Raw genomic sequence first — 20,173 nt, 5'->3', positions numbered from 1 at the left:
AGTTAAAGTGAAAAGTGTTATGTGTATTTTATCACACCAAAAAAAGTGGAGTTTAGAGAGAGAAAAAAAAAAGATTTCTACTTCCATTTTAACAATCATTGCCTGAATTTGCAGCTGACTCACCATCATCTAGACCAGGCGTCCCCAAACTACGGCCCGCGGGCCGCATGCAGCCCCCTGAGGCCATTTATCCGGCCCCCCACCGCACTTCTGGAAGGGCCACCTCTTTCATTGGTGGTCAGTGAGAGGAGCACTGTATGTGGCGGCCCTCCAACGGTCTGAGGGACAGTGAACTGGCCCTCTGTGTAAAAAGTTTGGGGACCCCTGATTACTTCAGCCTAGAAAGGATATTCCCAGTAATTTAGTCACACAGCGTTCCTGTATTTCACTTCAGCACTATCTTCTTTTCCCCGGAGCCAACAAGCAGCCTTCCCGCCCCAGCACCCATGCATGTGCAAGTGGCCTGTGGCACTGGACTAGGCTGTGTGTTCAGAAGGGCCTCATGCTTGTCTAATGCTCTGCTGTCTCATCTTGAAATTCTTAATAATTTCTGAACAAGGGACACCACATTTTCACTTTGCACCAGGCTCGGCAAACTATGAAGTTGGTCCTACCTATCCCTGTTCCTCCACCTCCAGGGGAGTAAATTTAGAGTTTGCTCTCGTTCCCTTTCCCCAGTTCGCACGGTGAAGGTTCTGCCGAGCAGTGGAATGGTCAGCAGGTGCTGCCTGCCTGATACACGGTGCAAGACCTGGTGCCCATCTCAGTTCTGCCTCCTGCTTCACCAGCTCCCCCTAGTGTTCACTTCACCGAGTCAGCATCTTGGAGGCCTGATCCTTTCTGAGGCCCGGCTTCATAATTCTGGGAGAGAGGCGTGGAAACTTGCCCTGTTCACACCCTCCCACGTCTTTCCATTTCACTCAGACGAAACCCCGATTTCTGCCACACTTGTTTTATTATCTTCTTAGCATTTCCCCGTTACACATACACACAAACACACACGTATATATGTGTATTTATATATGTATCTTAAATATTTGTTTTACTATCCCTCTTCCTACTAGAACGATTTCTTCATGAAATCGGGTATTTGTTGGTTCACTGCTGTCTGCCCAGAAACTGTAACTGTTTCCGGCATGAATGTCGGCACTAAGCCCTGTGGTGGGCCTGACATTGTACTAATTGTTTTAACTGCATGTGGGCCTTCCACATTTGTAAGAAGAAACAGAAAATTTTCTAACAAAAGATTGAGTAGACTCAAAAGATATAGAAGATGTAGAAAGAGAATATAACGATACTTTTTGCAGGTGGCTCTTATGTTGTGTGAATCCAGGCTGCTATACTCTGTAGCGAGGGAAGAAACACAGGGTCTGTCATTACTTTTAGTGAGTGCTTCAAGGGGACAAGGCAACTATATAGAAACTACTGTAAGATTTTGAAAATAGCAAAGAGTAAAGCGTTGGCTTTGATGTCTTGGCTTATTAGAGAACATAGAAATGGAAAAGAGCCTCAGTACATACTTCCTCTGGTGACTTTTGTTTTTTATTTTTGTTTTAAGCACGTGCATCGCTTTGATTGTATTATCTGAAGTAATGCTTCAGTTTTGGAGTGTGTGTTGGGCAGCAGTAGCTAACAGATACAAAGCTATTTCTATTGTTTTCTCTTTAGTTATGTCTATTGCTGATATGTTATATGTCTTGAGCCTAATTGTCATTTAAAATGACTTCAAAAAGTTTATACTATGATTCTGCATGGAATGAGAGTTGTCACTGATACCAAAAGGCAACAATAGAATGGTGGGGTTCCCTTTTATAGCAGTAACGCAAACGTTCACCTCTGAAGAAATGACCCCAGTTCCATATTCTCTTGCGTGGATAGAGGCTTTATGTGCCCAGAGAGAGGAAACTGCTGTTTTATACTGAGAGGCATGTGAATGGACTGCCTAGTGCAGGCTGAGCACTGCAGCTGAAGGCAGGAGGAACCATTAACAGCCTCAGAAGAAAGGGAAGTAATTACCAGCCAGAAAAAGGTTGGCATGGCTGGTTCATGCACCACACAAGGCTGTCACTAGGCACTGTGTCATAAAATAATTGGCAGCATTTTTTCTTAGTGCCACACAAAATCATGATACTTAAGAATTTGACAGAACAGAACGTCATTTATGTATACATCTCCCCCACTAGACCACTAGCCCATGAAGGGACTTTGACTTTTGTGGCACAAGGCTGAGAATTTGGGTACATGACTGCACAGACACAAGAGATTTCAGCAGCCAGAATGTCAGATGAGGAGTCACAACCTTAATACCCATTCTTCCTTAGGTGACTTTTTAAGAGACCAAGACCATCTCGTCACTTCTACAAAGTTTTTCTAAATTCTAAGGAGGCAAATCAAAATATTATTCAATAGATGTTTAATATTCACTATGTATTTTTATGGCTAGAATATTGTTTAGAGTTCATTTCATATTATACTTTGGCCTGTGTAAAAGCATGCTCAGTGTACTTATACCCGTGTTACATGAGTTTGCATGTAATTTACTATTTTAAATGCTTACTGAGACTCATCACCATTGTAGTCTTGCTATTGTGATACATTATTATTTGTATTTGGTTTATTTGCTATTACACCCTTGATTGAGAATACATCATCTAACTCTAATATTGTTCCTGTGGGAATTAGCACCTTTGTGGCATGGTTTCCAAGGATATATTTTGTGGTGTGAGGTAGGGACTGCCAGCATCCTAATATGATTTCTATCTGTCATCACTAATGAACTATAAACCAGAAAGAAATAGATGGTGTTTCTTCTGCTTACGGGGGTGAGGAGATGGCTTCATGGAAAGCACACTGAACTGCAGTCTCAAAGATGCATTCTGTCCCTTGCTCTGCCACTGCTTTCTCTGCATATGACCTGGGACCAGACACTGAATCTTTTTGGAACTGGAACTACCACATCCCCTGTCAAGCAATGAGGTTAAACTAACAGGCTCTAAATTTTCTCCTAGTTTTAACAGACTGTCATTCAAACTTTAGCTCTGGCAAAGTCTTTAAAAAATTGGCATTGAAGTCATAATGACCTGTGCCGTTGTCACCATCATCATTATTATTGCCGGACCTCAGTGGAGGTACTGAGAAGTTGAAAGGGGCCCCAGGTCAGCAGGAGGGAAGGACCCACCATCCCCGCCTTCTTTGGGAAGGACCCACCATCACCGCCCTCTTTGGGAAGGACCCACCATCCCCACCCTCTTTGGGAAGGACCCACCATCCCCGCCCTCTTTGGGAAGGACCCACCATCACCACCCTCTTTGGGAAGGACCCACCATCCCCGCCCTCTTTGGGAAGGACCCACCATCCCCGCCTTCTTTGGGAAGGACCCACCATCCCCACCCTCTTTGGGAAGGACCCACCATCCCCGCCCTCTTTGGGAAGGACCCATCATCCCCGCCCTCTTTGGGAAGGACCCACCATCACCGCCCTCTTTGGGAAGGACCCACCATCACCGCCCTCTTTGGGAAGGACCCACCATCCCTGCCCTCTTTGGGAAGGACCCACCATCACCGCCCTCTTTGGGAAGGACCCACCATCCCTGCCCTCTTTGGGAAGGACCCACCATCACCGCCCTCTTTGGGAAGGACCCACCATCCCCGCCCTCTTTGGGAAGGACCCACCATCCCTGCCCTCTTTGGGAAGGACCCACCATTACCGCCCTCTTTGGGAAGGACCCACCATCACCGCCCTCTTTGGGAAGCCTTCCTCAGATCCTCCCAGAAGAAAATGCCTCCCTCTTCTCTGCTCCCAGGGCTTTTTGTTCACACCCCCTGTTGTGGCACTTCTCACCCAGCACTGGGAATACTGGTTCACATATGTGTCGCCCTAACCACAGTCTGCATGGCCAAAGGCAGAGGCTGTGTCCTGGGTGCCTAGGATATGTGAGTGGCAGAGGAGCAATTATCCTTTAAAAAAAAGATAATGCAAAAGTTCTTATGAGTTTTTCTGATTAAATAATATCACTATCCTTATTAACTATTAAGACCTATTCTTTTAATTTTTCGAAAGCAGATGTGCCCAGTGATGTCCCAGGATCAAGTGGACTCTCACAACGTGTTTTTCATCTTCTTTTTAAAAATTTGAGCGCCATTAACCAAATGGAAGATTGCATAAAGAAGTATAAATTTCTGGATTTTTCTCAAAAATATTGACAGTTTGGTCAATTCTGGGCCTATATTCAGCAGGGCCACCACTGGCCCATATGGTAACTTTGTGCAAATTAGAAAAAGGTACCCCTTCCTCCAGGCAGGGACCGTGGCTTGGTGAGGGGAGTGTGGGCTACCAGTCAGCCCCTCACACCCCCATGGCTCGCTGCCCTTGGACAGGCCACAGCGGCCACACATGCCTGGTCTGGCTCTGCCATGCCTTAACCAGCTGGCAGTGAGTAGCTGATGCCTTTTTAAAAGAGGCATGTGTGCTCCATTTCTCACTGTATCCTCTGCAGAAGGCGCTAGAGTACTCTGTGTAATGGAAACTCATGAAAACCATGACTGGTGGGATCTGACGTGGTTTTAAAAATTAGGTTCTACATAAGTTGCCATCAGCGAGTCTTTGGAGAACCACAAAAGTGAGTGGAGACATTTAACACGACTCTCTCATTGTCTGGAGCAAGGTACTGTGGGTAGCGTATCTGAGTGATGACTCATGAACCCATAAAATAATTACTTACAAAGGTAAGTACAAACACAAAGGTAGTGAAACAAAAAGTTATGTTGCCTGTCCTGTCAGACATTTAAATCTCTGCGTTTGAGAGTGCTAAGTCCCCTAATGATGAATGATGTGTCCTTACTGTCATGATTGATGTTTAACTTTATTTCTCCAGGCTTTCTCTTTGACATCATTGCCCTGTGCTGACAGTCCTTACAGGGCTCTAACAAGTAGAATTCAGGAAAGGGAGGGCGTTTAGTTCTTCATGCCCGTGCTGATTCCATTCTGGTACGGCACCCAGGTTCAGTTTTGAAAACAGTTGGGAACAAGGAGAAAGTCTTGGGCTTGGTAGCTGCCTATGTGGTAAGATTTCAAAGCTTGGGCAAAGGTAGGAGGGCCACAGGAAGTCATAGAAGTCACGGTTTTCATGAGCTTCCATCACACATACTCTAGTGCCCTCTTCAGAGGGTACAGTAGTGAGAAATGGAGAACACATCCCTCTTTAAACAAGGTATCAGCTAATCAGCTCCAGCTGGTTAACACACGGTGTAGTGGTCAGATATGGGTTTTAATCCAACACTTGCCACTTACTTGCTGAACCATCTTGAAAGTTATAACATCTCTGGATCTCAATTTACCTATCTATAAAATGGGGTAATTTTCCTACCTCACAGGATAGTTCAGAAAAGCGAATTGAGAAAATCTATCTAAAACAGTTTCTCGACAAATACTATTTTTCTTCTTCTCTCTAAACTCATCTCTTTTTCTCCCAACCTAAATAACAATGTCAAAAATTTATTCAGCGTTTCATTCTCCTCTTAGAGATAAGGCACCCTGTCAATATTACTGAGGGATGTAATGCATAGACTTATATTCAGAATAAGGTGTAATTAAGCACCTGATAATTGACAAAGAACTATTGCGTGTTGGCTATATAGAAGACATTGGACAAGCTACACGGAGCTGGAGGACCCAGGGTCTTCCCCAGAAGGGTTCACACCTAGCTGAGGACCAACAGAAAAATCTTTAAAGTATGATAAAGCAGGACAGGCTAATTGTACTAATTTAAATCCCATCAGTTCTATATAGAAGTTCCTGTTTTCCCCGACCCTGAATTATACATATTTTTTAGTCATTGTCAAGTTGAGAGGGAAAAAAAAATTATTTGATTACTAGTAAAGTTAAATATTTAATTGTCATTTAGAATTCCTTTTGTCTATTGCTGATATATATCTTCTGCCTATTTTCTTCCTAGGGATGTTTACGTTGTTTCTATTGTTTGCTGTTTACTTGTTGGTTTTGTTGGTGGTGGTTTGTAAATGCAGAGGTTTTATATTTTCAATTATTATATATTCCTTCATTATGACATTTTGTCTTTGTATCTTAAAAAAGATATTCCCCACCTCAAATCAAATTCAGATAAAAACATTCACCTTTATTTACTTCTGGTTCTTTTATAATTTTTTTTTACACTTTGATATTTAACATACCTGGATTTATTTGATTGGGTGGTGTGGGGAAAGAACTAACTTTCTTTTCTTTTCCAAGTGCTGCCAGGTGTTCCCCAAACTATTGAACAATCTTTTACTACACCCACTAATTTAAAAAGTAACTTTTATAACATGCTATGTTCTTATATATAGCCACTTGGGTCTGTTTTTACAGCCTTTCATACATGAGTATGTGTTTGTCAGATTAATTCATTTCTGATAAGTTTGCTAATTTTATAATTTATGTTCTTTTAAGGCAATACAGGACATTCAAAAAGAATGGGCCAGACCCACACAGGCACAGAGGCAGAAATTAGAGGCTCTCCAGAGAGAAGACAACCAAACAAAGGTGAATAAAATATTGCACCAAAAGGAATTCCCTGGGAGTTAAAGAAACATGTTGAAGTGGGCTGTTTCTATAATCTATAAACCCAACAAACACTACAAATTGGATTCAAAAAATCAGAACACTTTCATTAATTTTTCTGATTATAACATTAATAAAGGCTTTTTGTTTAGAGGTTTTAAGAAATACAATTTATTGTGAGTCCTTTATCAAGTTAATTAATACAGACCCTCAACATTTTTAATGGCCACAGAGTATGTATTCCATTTAATGGTCATGTTATCATTTAGCAAACCAATTTCCTTATTTTTGGAAACAAGTTGTTTTCAGCTTTTGCTGCTATCAATCACTTTGGCAGCAAGCACTGTGAGGCCCAGGACTGTGTCTAATTTATACTTACCGTGTGTATTCCCAGGACCTGGTATGATTCCTGCTCAGGTTCTCTGAGCACTGCAGCCCCATCCTCTGTCTTTGAGGATGGGTTGTGTTACTCTTTAGGATATATTTCTAAAAGTCCATTTTTTAAAGTTTCCATAAAGATGGTACCAAGTCACACAGCCCTATCCCCAAGTAATGAATATGAATCTGACAAACAAGACACATTTTAACAGAAGAAATAGCCTCCACTTTATTGTGTTGTCTTTTTAAATTCTTTATATTTTGCCGTTGTTCACTACTAAAGCATTGATTTTGAGCAAAATACAAAGAAAATATGGAGGATTCATTTATGCTTAGGTTGATAGAGAAACTAATTTTCAAAATGGTATTTTGAGAATTTTACTGACAAACTGAGGGAAAAAAGGAAAGGGAAAAAGTATATCCTGCCATGATTTAGTATTTTCTCCCCTTGGTATTCCACTGTAGATTTGTCTCAGAAATTTTGGAATTTCAGTGTCTCTGTGTATTTGTAAATTTTTACAATTATAGTTTCTATTTTTATGGGTAAAATATTGCTGCTACTTTGAATACAATTATCAATTTAAAGGACATTTCTGACTTCTTCATTTAGTAAGAATATTATTTTTAACTATACTGCTGTGCTCTACCAAAATTTGTTTTTGTATTTTTGTTAGAAAACAATTTTTATTTCCTTTGGTAAGTATTACATCTGATTTTATGATACTATTTTAATGGTGGTCTTTTTAAAAATTTTCTTTGTGTGTATGCATTTGTCCTAATTTAGTTCTCTAAATTTTCTTGGCATTTTGTTCAAAATCAATGCCTTAGTGGTAAACACTGGCTGAATCTAAAGAGTAAAAAAAGACAATGCAACGAAGCAGAGGCCGTTCCTTGTGGTAAAAATATGTCTTGTTTGTCAGACTCATTTATACACACTGCACAGGGACAAGGGTTGTGTGAGTTCCTTTCCATCCGAAAGAAATGGAACCATTATTTAAATTAATTGAAACACGTTTCTCTTGAAGCATCTAAAAATATTGTTATTAACAGCAGCATTATTTGTTTGTGAGGTTCTTTGTCTGCTAATGGAGCCAACATTTTAACTATTGCTTTATTTTATACACATGTCCAAGAAAACTCAGAATTAAAAATGAGTGAAATTTGCTGGACTGGTGGGGGCACAGTGGATAGAGTGTTGACCTGGGACACTGAGGTCCCAGGTTTGAAACCCCAAGGTCATGGCTTGACTACAGGCTCATCCAGCTTGAGCACAGGCTTGCCAGCTTGAGTGTGGGGTTACCAGCTTGCACATGGGATCATAGACATGATCCCATTGTTGATGGCTTGAGCCCGAGGTTGCTGGCTTAAGCTCAAGGTTGCTGGCTTGAGCAAGGGGTCACTGGCTTAGATAGTCATGCTCATTCCTTTATGTATTGCCGAAGATACTTTTGTGCTAGAGCAGTACAGGTGAGTAGTTGCAATAGAACCCATAACCCTACAAATCAAAATATTTACTATAAGGCTCTACAGTAGTGGTAGTCAAACTGGTCCCTACTGCCCACTAGTGGGTGTTCCAGCTCTCATGGTGGGCAGTAGCGGAGCAACCAAAGTATAAATAAAAAGATAGATTTAACTATAGTAAGTTGTTTTATAAAGATTTATTCTGCCAAACTTAGCGAAAATCTGACATAAAGTACTTGGTAAGTAATTATTATTATATGCTTTAACTTGTTGTAACTCTGCTTTATAAATTTTATAAAGTAAAGTTACTTCTCTACTTTATAAATCACCATTACTGTGGAACCGGTGGGTGGTTAGAAAATTTTACTACTAACAGAGATACAGAAGTGGGCGGTAGGTATAAAAAGGTTGACTACCCCTGTTCTACAGAAAACTTTACCAACTCCCAATCTAAATGAAACTATATAAGTATAGCTTCTGCAGTTTTACATGTAAATGATCTTCTCCAGGTATAGTCTTCTTAAAAGAACTGATTTTCAAGTAGATGATTCTTGCAGATTTCTGTCTTCTGGTTTTCATACAGTCAGCAATATCACTGCACTTCCTCCTGAATGGCAAACGCCAGCAAGCATTTTAGCAGTTACTTATTCATCTCCACTTTCTTGAGAAATGGAGCTTAACATTTAATTAAACAAAAACTCTTGCCTGACCAGGCGGTGGCATAGTGGATAGAGCGTCAGACTGGGATGCGGAAGGACCCAGGTTTGAAACCCCGAGGTCGCCAGCTTGAGTGCGGGCTCATCTGGTTTGAGCAAGGCTCACAAGCTTGAGCCCAAGGTCACTGGCTCAAGCAAGGGGTCACTCAGTCTGCTGTAGCCCCACAGTCAAGGCACATATGAGAAATCAATCAATGAACAACTAAGGAGCCGCAACAAAGAATTGATGTTTCTCATCTCTCTTTGTTCCTGTCTGTCCATCCCTATCTATCCCTCTCTCTGACTCTCTCTCTCTGTCTCTGTTAAAAAAAATTAAAAAAACTTTCATCTCTTTTAGATCATTGCATCCAAGAGTTTATTATAAAATATTTGTTACCTAACAGTAAGATAAACTAAAGATTTATGATGAGAAACTTCCTTATCAGGAGCATGAAACTTCCTTATCTGTAGCTGGATTACTCAGTCCTTGCCCCGCCTCTGCGCAGGTAGGATCTACTCACACCCTGTCATTTCTGACCCAAAAGGAGGTCCAGCAGCAGAATGCATGGGACACAGCACAGGGAGCTGGTACAGCATGTGGTGGAGGGACTGGAGCCTTAATACTCCTCCCACCTGCACCGAGGGTCCGCGGGTCCTCACTGCGCGTGTCTCAGCCCGTTTATCAGCAAGCGCCTCATGCAGTGCTCAAAAGGGAAGTGTAAGTTACCTTGCTTCAGGAAAGGACAGGAAAACACCAGTTGTCACGGGAAGAGAGGGTTCTGATTTCACCATGTGTTAAAATGAGAGCCTCCCTCTGTACTCACACACCTCACATATCATCAGTCAGGGCCATGGTGAAAGCTGAAAGAACAAAGTGGAGGTCAGCTGATACCAGGTTATTTAAACGTAATCGTTACCTGACCTGTGGTGACACAGTGGATACTTCGTGGGCCTGGAACACTGAGATCACTGGTTTGAAAGCCAGGGCTTGCCGGGTTAAAGCACATACAAAAAGCAACTATGAGTTGATGCTTTCCGCACCTCCCCCACTTTCTCTCTCTCTGTCTCTCTCTCTCTCTAAAAATAAAAATAAAATGTAATCGTTAATGATTGTTAATGTTCACTTTAATAAAATCCTCAATAGATGTTAACAGGACAGGATGCCGGGGCCACAGGTGTGAACTGTAACTGTCCTCTGTTCTTAAGTCATGTCAGGAGCAAAGGAAAGAGCTAAACGTTAAACGTTGCATAAACTGCTCCCTTGGCACTTGGTTGCTGTCTGGAACTCTACTTAAGAAGCAGACTCACTCCTGCTCTCATTTCATGACTATTTCCAAAATCTCTTTCTGTGACAGTTTATACCACCATTCCATAAAGCAGCCTGTAAAAATGAATTCCTTTCCTCCTACATAGACCTCAGTTTAGTTTTTTAAAGATGGTATTTTAAATGTACACTTTTTCTTATTTTGCTGTTATTATCTGCTGAGATAGAATCATCTTATTCAATTCACTCTTTTCTTCATCATTCATGCATTGGATATTTTCATTCTCGACTGTGTACTGAGCACTATGGAGCAGGGACACTCTGGTAAGTGAGGCAGAAACGGTCCCTGCACTGGGAGGTCACACCATGGACTTCCCCAGGCCTTACTGTTAGAGATCACAGGGGCATTGTCTTCCTTCACACTGTCCAGAAGAAAAAGGCATTCCCACTATAACTCAACTCCATGTGTTCTACTAAAATGGCAGTAGCTTCTCACATGAGGTTTTCTCTGTTTCAAGTGGTCTTTTGCTTCCTCCTATCTCCCCACACCTCCCTTTGGAGCAGTTTTTGGAGCTGTCCCGGGAGGTACGGCACTATGGATACGTACAGCTGGATCCCTGTACCTGTGACTACCCGGAACCGGGCTGTGGGGCCGTTCTTTCTGTTGGCAATAATGAGATCAGCTGCTGCGTAACCCTGCCTGATAACCAGACCCAGGACATCATCTTCCAGATGAACAGAGTCAAGTGCTGGCAGGTCACCTTCCTTGTGAGTATCTCGACACTGCCTTATCCATGATTTAAAGTTTCTACTCATGATTTTAAATCCTGTTGTTTTGGGATGACAAAGCTGATGTAAGAGACAGGTCTGCTATTTGAATCATCCATGTACCTCAAGTCATGAGCATCTCAGCCACAGTAAGCATCACCCAGTAGTAAAGTGTATTCACTGACTGGTGCAAGTTCCCCACCCATAGCAGTTGAGATGCCCATCTTCCCACCTTCCAACAACAGGCTTCTCTGCTACTGGAAGGGTGGCTACAGTAATAACAGCATATAGAAATAATAGCTATCTCGTATAGAGCACTTAATACGTACTTAGTACTGACAAGATCTCTACCCTTGGAAACAGGCTGCTACTGTAAGCTACACTTAAGGATCCCTGGCATTGTCCCTACATTGCCATCTCCTCCCAAGAAAAACCTGTGATCAGATTTGTTGAATGCCTACTTTGTACTGGATGCCATGTGAGGCATTGCCACATCTATTATTTAATTACATTCTTACAATGACTAAGTGAATTAAGAGGGATTATCCCCTTTACACAGAAAATGGAGGTTCATTAGTAGAAAGACAAACTTTAGTAGAGCAACCGTGACACCCAGTTGTTCAGTCCACAGAATCCAAGGGTATCTCTGATCCGGCAGAGTACTAGTCATCTCCCTTCCCCTCCCCCCTCTCTTTTGTGGGCCACTTCTCCCTCTGATCACTTCAAAAATGCTGATATTCCTATGAGTTCTATTTCTAGCATCTTTGCTCTACACCAGGGGTCGGGAACCTATGGCTCACAAGCCAGATGTGGCTCTTTTGATGGCTGCATCTGGCTCACAGACAAATCTTTAATTTAAAAAATAATAACGTTAAAAATATAAAACATTCTCATGTATTACAATTCATTCATTTCCTACCACTCATGGTCATGGTTGCAGGTGGCTAGAGCCAATCACAGCTGTCCTCCGGGACAACACCAAATTTTTACTGGATAATGCATAACATACACAGGTCGTTGTGAGGTCAGGAAGTAAACTTCCCTCCTTTTAATCAAGTAGTCAGCTAGCTAATTACAAAAACCCTTTTGTAATTACCCTTTTGATGAAGAAGATGGCTAAAAGAAAAAAAGATGAGGAGTATTGTATTTTTCAGCAGGAATGGACAGAGGAATTTGCCTTTGAGGAGAAAGCAGGTTCTGCAGTGTGTCTAATATGCAATGATAAAATTGCATTGATGAAATGGTCAAATATAAAGTGGCACTTCGACACACGCCATACTACATTTGCATCGAAATATCCAGTGGGGGACAGCAGGAAGAAAGCATGTCAAGAGCTACTGTGCAAAGTGCAAGCTAGTCAGCAGCAACTCCATGTTTGGACCCAACAAGGTGACTGGAATTCAGCTAGCTTTGCTGGTGCTTTAGCAATTGTGAGAAACAGAAAACCATTCACAGATGGGGAGTATGCCAAAACATTCATGCTTGATGTTGCCAATGAACTTTTTGACGACTTTTCAGATAAAGACAAGATAATCAAACGAATAAAAGACATGCCTCTGTCGGCAAGAACTGTTCACGATCCTACCATTATGATGGCAAATCAAATTGAGGCAACACAAGTGAAGGACATAAATGCAGCACCATTCTTTTCTCTCGCTTTGGATGAGTCAACAGACGTAAGCCATTTATCCCAGTTCAGCGTGATTGCAAGGTATGCTGTCGGTGACATACTACGTGAGAAAAGTCTTGCTGTTTTGCCTATGAAAGAGACAAGAGGGGAGGATTTATTCAACTCTTTCACCTAGTTTGCTAAAGAAAAAAACCTACTGATGGATAAACTTATTTTGGTGTATACTGATGGTGCTCCGTGCATGGTGGGGAAAAACAGAGGATTCGTAGCGCTTCTTCGTGAACATGAAAAGAGACCCATCCTAAGTTTTCACTGCATCCTACATCAGGAGGCGCTTTGTGCTCAGATGTGTGGCAAACAGCTTGGTGAAATGATGTTGCTGGTCATTCGGGTGGTCAACTTTATTGTTGCCCAAGCTTTAAATGATCGCCAGTCTAAAACACTGCTCGATGAAATTGGGAATAATTATCCTGGTCTGCTTCTGCACAGCAATGTGCGTTGGTTGTCAAGAGGGAAGGTGCTCAGCCGTTTCATGCCTTGTCTGAGCAAAATCTGGACTTTTCTTGAAATGGAAAACATTGAGCACCCTGAGTTAGCTAACACTGAGTGGCTCCTGAAGTTCTACTATCTTGTGGACATGACTGATCATCTGAACCAGCTCAATGTGAAAATACAAGGTGTTGGAAATACAGTCGTATCCCTTCAACAAGCAGTGTTTGCATTTGAAAACAAGCTGGAACTCTTCATCACCAACATTGAAACAGATCGTTTACTACACTTTGAAAAACTGGGAGAGTTTAAAGATGCATGCACAGGAAGTGACCCTGCTCAACATTTTGATCTCCAGCAGCTAGCGGGCTTCACATCTAATCTCCTACAGTCATTCAAAGCGTGCTTTGGAGAATTTTGTGAGCGCACGCACTCATCTTTTTAAGTTCATCACCCATTCATACGAGTGTGCAGTGGACAGCGCCGACCTGAGTTACATCCCCGGTGTCTCCGTCAGAGATTTTGAGCTACAAACTGCTGACCTGAAGGCCTCAGACATGTGGGTGAATAAGTTCAAGTCACTGAATGAAGATTTAGAAAGACTTGCACGACAGCAAGCAGAGTTGGCGAGCAAACACAAGTGGGGAGAAATGAAAAACTTCAACCCACGGACCAGCTGATTGTCAAAACTTGGAATGCGCTTCCCATCATATACCACACACTGCAGCGTGTGAGTATTGCTGTACTAACAATGTTTGGCTCTACATATGCATGTGAGCAGTCTTTATCACATCTAAAGAACATTAAGACCAACCTAGGATCACGTTTAACAGATGGAAGTCTCAACGCCTGCATGAAGCTTAACCTCATCACATATCAACCAGACTACAAAGCCATCAGCAAAACCATGCAGCACCAGAAGTCGCATTAATGGTAAGAAGTACTTTATTCATCATTGGTTAGCAATAGCATAACAACGTTATTAAAAATAATTCAGAGACTTATTGTACTTTAAAAGTGTTGGTCTTACATAAAATGCACACATTTACTTGTATTTAGTGTTAAACATATTATATGGCTCCCACAGAATTACATTTTAAAATATGTAGCATTCATGGCCCTCTCAGCCAAAATGGTTCCTGACCCCTGCTCTACACAGTCTCTGAAATCAATTACCCAGAGCCCTCTCAAAAGGGCCAGTGTTTTCTTCTGCTTTCTCTACATCTTCACCAGGTGTCCCATGAACATCTAAACTCAACCTTTCCCCACACCAGATTCATTCATTCTGTCTCATGCTCATCCTAGGGTTCTTCCTCCCGTGTTTCCTATTTCTGTAAATTAAACTTCCACCACCACCCCCTAATTGCCAAACCATTAATGTTGAAATTATCTCTGACTTCTTCTCTCTCTTACCTTACATGTTTAATTGGTAGTGGAGGCCTATCCATTTTACTGCCTTACTTCCCCTCAAATCTCTTCCTTTCTGTCCACCCTCACAGCTTGGTCTCAACACTTCCTGCCTTACTGGACCCAACAACCTTCTAAACCTTCTCCTTGCCCCACTCTTTTGCCCTTGGGGTCAAAGAAATTAATTTCACATGACTTCAGTCCTTTTAAATGTATGGGAACTTGTTTTGTGGCCCAAAATTTGGTCTATCATGGTAAATGTCTCATGTGCACCTGAAAAGAAAGTGTATTCTGTCACTATTGGTGGAGTATTCTATAAATGTCAATTACATCACATAGTTCATTGTCTTCAGCTCTCCTATGTCTTCATACATGTTCTCTCTACTTGTCCTATCAGTTATTGAGAGGAGTGTTAAAGTCTTCAAATATAATTGCAGATTTGTCTATTTCTTTTGAGTGTCATCAGTTTTCCCCCTGCCTTATTTTATAATTCCAGTTGTATTGCTTTTTATTAGCTATACCTTTAAAAAATTATTTATGGTTACTTAAGAGTTTTTATGGGTCATGGGGGGCACAATGTGGGGGGCAGAGGGTGTTGCATTGAATGGTACACTTAAAACCAAGTCAACACAATAGATTGAAAATAAAAATTAAAAAAAATTTTAATATACATCTATATCTTATTACAGTCTACTTTCAATATACCACTTCACAAGAGTGTAATAACCTTACAACAATGTACTTATTTGCCCCATCTATTGTTTGTGATATGTTTCCATACTTTAATTCTATATATAAGCCTCACATTATTATTTCTTTTGCTTTAAACAATTATTTTTAGTTAATTTATTTATTTAATTAATTGTGTTTACATAGATTCTAGGGTCACCCTGATGCATCCCCTCCCCCCTATTCCTCTCAACATCTCACTTGCCCCCCTCCTTACAGCGCCCTCCCCACTTCCCTTCAGGTTTATCCCATCCTATCATCCCCTTTCCCTCTGTCCTCTTTTCCTCAGGTCCCTTTGATCCCTCCTCTGTCTCAATTCCATTCCTCAGTTCTCATTATTCCTTGGATTCCTCAAATGTGTGAGGTCATATGATACTTTTCTTTCTCTGCCTGGCTTATTTCACTCAATATAATAGTTTCCAGGTCCCTCCATATTGTTGCAAAAGGTAATATTCCCTTCTTTTTCATAGCCCCATAGTATTCCATTGTATATATGTACCATAGCTTTTTAATCCACTCTCCACTGATGGACACTTGGGCTGTTTCCAGATCTTCACTACTGTGAACAATGCTGTCATAATCATGGGGGTGCATTTCTTTTTTTCAGTTGGTGATATGGTATCCTTGGGATATATTCCTATAAGTGGGATGGCTGGGTCAAAGGGCAGTTTCATTTCTAATTTTTTGAGGAATCTCCATACTGTTTTTCACAGTGGCTGCACCAGTCTGCATTCCCACCAGCAGTGCAAGAGGGTTCCCCTTTCTCCACATCCTCGCCAGCACCTATCGTGTGTTGTTTTGTCAATGAGCGCCATTCTGACTGGTGTGAGGTGGTATCTCATTGTGGTTTTAATTTGCATTTCTCTAATGATTAGTGATATTGAACGTAAATCGTGAAACCATAAGTATCCTAGAAGAAAACTTAGGCAGTAAGCTCACCGACATCTATCGCAGCAATATCTTTGCTGAATTATCTCCACAGGCAAATGAAATAAAAGACAGGATAAACAAATGGGGCTATATCAAACTAAAAAGCTTTTGCACAACTAAAGACAATATGAATAGAATAAAAAGACAAACTACACAATGGGAGAACATATTCGACAATACATCTGATAAGGGATTAATAACCAAAATTTATAAAGAACTTGTAAAACTCAACACCAGAAAGACAAACAATCCAATAAAAAAAATGGGCACAAGAAATGAATAGACACTTCTCCAAAGAGGACATACAGATGGCCAGTAGACAAATGAAAAAATGTTCAACATCACTAAATTTTTTATTGTGATATAATTATAGATTTATGTGCAGCTATAAGAAATGGTGCAGAGAGCCTGTGTACTCTTTAACCACTTGTTTTTATTATTTTATCTTGCAAAACTATAGTACAATATCACCACCCTGGATACTGATAACGATACTGATACAATTAAGAGTCAGAACATTTCTATCACAAGGATCCCACCTGTTGGCCTTTTATAGTACCCCTGCTTTCTCCAACCCCCACTCCTCCTTAGCCCCTTGCAACCACTAACCTGTTTGCCATTTCCATAATGTGTCATTTCAAATACATTATATAAATAAAGTTTTGAAAGTGATGGGTATATTTATTACCTTGATTATGGTGATGGTTTCATGGATATATGCATGTGTCTAAACTCATCATATTGTATACATTAAATATGTGCAGTTTTTTTGTATGTTATACAAAAACAAAACTATTTTTAAATGAGGTAATGAGGTTCTGTATTGATCAGTTGGTGAAAATGTGATCAGAAGTTCACAGGAACCAAACCTGTATTTTCTCTTGGGCTATAATGCAGTATTTAGTAGTTCAGTGTTTTATGGTGACTTTATAGAACATGACTACTGCGAATAATAAGAATCGACTATTCTGATGAAATAAAAATATATGTAAAAGCTAAGAATTTATTATCTTGGGGGGAAAAAAAGAATGTTACATGAATGGAATCCTGTAGCCTTTTGGGATTGGCTTTTCTTAGCATAATTCTCTGGAAATTCATCCACGTTGTTATATATATGTAGTTTGCTTCTTTTTGTTGCTGAGTCATATTCCATGGTATGGAACAGCTAAATTTTCTTTAGACATTTGCCCAATGAAAGGTATTGGTTGTTTCCAGTTGTTAGCTGTTATGAATAATGCTCTTATAAATATTCATGTATAGGTTTTTGAGCACAAGCCTTCATTTTTCTGTGATAAATGCTCAGGAATGCAATTACTGGGTCATATAGAAGTTGCATGTTTAGCTTTTTTAAGACAGTGCCAAATTGTTTTCACAAGTGGCTGTGCCAATTTACATTCCCACCGGCAAAGGATGAGTAATGCAGTTTCTCTGCATCCGCATCAACATTTAGCATTGTCGTTATTTTTTATTTTTGTCATTCTGATAAGTGTGTGATGGTGTTTCATTGTGGTTTTAATTTGCATTTTCCTCAAGGCCTGTGATGTTGAACATCTCTTCATGTGGTTATTTGCCATCTGTGTATCTTCTTTTATATCTTTTGCCCATTTTCTAATTGGATTGTTTCTTTACTGTTGAGTTTTGAAATACTTAATACATTCTAGATCCTAGCCCTTTGTTGGATATGTGGTTTACAAATACTTTCTCTCTAGGTTTTTTCTGTTCTCTTAACAGGTCTTTGTGGAGCAAGACTTTTTAATTTTGACAAAGTCTAATTCATCAATTTTTTTTATAGATTGTGTTTTCAGTGTCAAGTTTAAGAACTCTTTGCTAAACTCCAGACCCTGAATTTTTTTCCCCTAGAGTTTATTCCTAAAAATATTGTAGTTATAGGTTATACATTTAAGTCCCTGATCCATTTTGAGTCCCTGATCCATTTTGAGTTAATTTTTGTATAGGGTATGTAACTTAGAATAAAGTTCCTTTTTTTAATTTTTTTTTTTTTTTTTTGCCTAGGAGAGTCCAATTGCTCTAGGACCATTGTTGAGAAGGCTACCATTGTTAGAGTATGCGTCAGTACTTCATTCCTTTCTAGGGTCAATTAATATTTTATGATATAAATATAACAAATATGGTTTATCCATCTACCTATTGATGAACATTTGGGTTGTTGCTACCTTTAGGTTGTTTTGAATTATGCTGCTCTGAGCATGTGTGTACAAGTCCTGTGTAGACATAGGTTTTCATCTCCAAAGGAGCTCAAGGTTTCTAGGAAATTCTTTATTATGACCTCTTCCTCGGGTCTCTCTACTGTGGAATCAGACCAGGGGCACAGAGAGTATTTGTTCAATTGGTCTGAGTTTGGGTCATGTGACACCCTTCAGGAAGGCCGTGTTCCCTGCTAGGCCTGCCGATATAGCCTTAGGGGATGCGAAATGGTGTCCTCAAGGGAGTATGCGACTCCTGTAGCAGGAGAAAGAGGGAAAGAGGGATAGATGCGGTATAGCAAGAATCGCAGGTGTTTTCTACCAGTCCTGTAGCTTCGGGCCCTAGCCTCTCCTCTAAGCCTCTTCTCTCACCACCCACACGCCCTGTAGCCTGTGCCGCTTAAATTCCATTGACTATCAAATAGTATCTTTTCCTCTACAGGGGACTCTGCTAGATATGAATGGGCCCCAGCAAACTCTCAACCAGAACTTGGAGCTCAGATTTCTGTACAGCGAGGAGAGTCGCTGGCAGTGGTTTGTCATTTACTCCAGACAGGTGAGTTCTCAGGGCAGAGCACAGAAGCCCACGCGGAAGCTCTGGCTGCCGGGTGGAAGCAGCACTTACCTGACCGTTACTTGTTACTAGAGTATGCTGCGACTCTCTTTTCGGGCTGTAATACTCTTTTCTGTTTTGTTTTGTTTTGTTTTGTTTTGTTTTACAAGTCACCATAGCCTTCATATCCATTAGAAATGAATTTAGTTAGCAAATAACAGAAGACTCCACTAGCAGTGGCTTAAACCAAGAGTCAGTAAGCTTTTTCTCAAAAGGCCAGATGGTAAATATTTTCGGTTTTGAGGTCCATTTGGTCTCTGTTGCAACTACTCAACAAATATGAGACATTCTTAGGGGAATAACAGGATGTTTACTGAGGAAGATTTGCAGTTACTTGGAGAGACATAGATTTCGGTTGTGAAGCCACCCTTTCTCCCTGAGCATGCGAAGTGCAGTAGTTAGATTTTATTATGGTATTTTAATCTAGTCTGTAGCAAATGAGTTTAAACCACTACAGAAAGATATAATAAACATTTTTTCAAAGGATGCCTAGAAAGGGCTTATTTCCTTTAGAGTGTGGGTTTATTGATATGCAGTCAGAGATTACTTTTGCAAAAGGCAGAAATGTGGCTTGTGTGCCTTGCAAATACATGCAAATGAGGGCTTGAACCTAAATCTTTTCTAGGCCCTTTAACCAAAATCTGTCCCTTTATATTTAATAAACCTTACCTGGTTTATAACAGCGTCCTAACCTATTCAATACATAGCTGCGTACACTGTATAGTAATATGGAGTCAGTCTGAACCATGTGGGGCACCATTAAATATCCTTCCTAGCTGCAGCAGCTGAGGGAGTGCTTTTTGTGTGGGTTACATATATGCACAGGAAAGCAGGGTTAGTCCTTATCAAAACCAGGAGGTTAAAATTTATTGTATAAAAACCCCACATCTGTTAGCATTTTTATCAGTGGCAGTGCCTTTCTTCCCTCTCCCCACATTTCTCTCCCCTTAAAAATAAATTTTTATTTATTTTTATTTGCTATCACGCTCTACTCTCTTGCAAGACTTGGGGTTGTTCCCTCTATGTAGCCCCCTCTCCCTCTAATTATTT

At 40.6% G+C, this 20,173-nt stretch overlaps 1 protein-coding gene across 4 annotated transcripts in view; it reads left to right on the top strand.

The window, feature by feature from the left end:
- The window catches only part of SNX31 (sorting nexin 31), a 73,581-nt gene that overhangs the window by 40,824 nt on the left and 12,584 nt on the right, over positions 1-20,173 (top strand). For 3 of the 4 annotated variants that reach the window (XM_066372481.1, XM_066372480.1, XM_066372478.1), the window contains exons 9-11: positions 6,445-6,537; positions 10,918-11,121; positions 18,953-19,066. In XM_066372481.1, the coding sequence (XP_066228578.1) occupies positions 6,445-6,537; positions 10,918-11,121; positions 18,953-19,066 (411 nt within the window). The remainder of the gene's footprint in view (positions 1-6,444; positions 6,538-10,917; positions 11,122-18,952; positions 19,067-20,173) is intronic. The other variant, XM_066372482.1, reaches the window with a different exon arrangement.

Source organism: Saccopteryx leptura, chromosome 3 (genome assembly GCF_036850995.1).
Source record: "Saccopteryx leptura isolate mSacLep1 chromosome 3, mSacLep1_pri_phased_curated, whole genome shotgun sequence".
NCBI classification, from domain to species: domain Eukaryota; kingdom Metazoa; phylum Chordata; class Mammalia; order Chiroptera; family Emballonuridae; genus Saccopteryx; species Saccopteryx leptura.
This window is presented reverse-complemented; position numbering and strand designations above follow the sequence as displayed.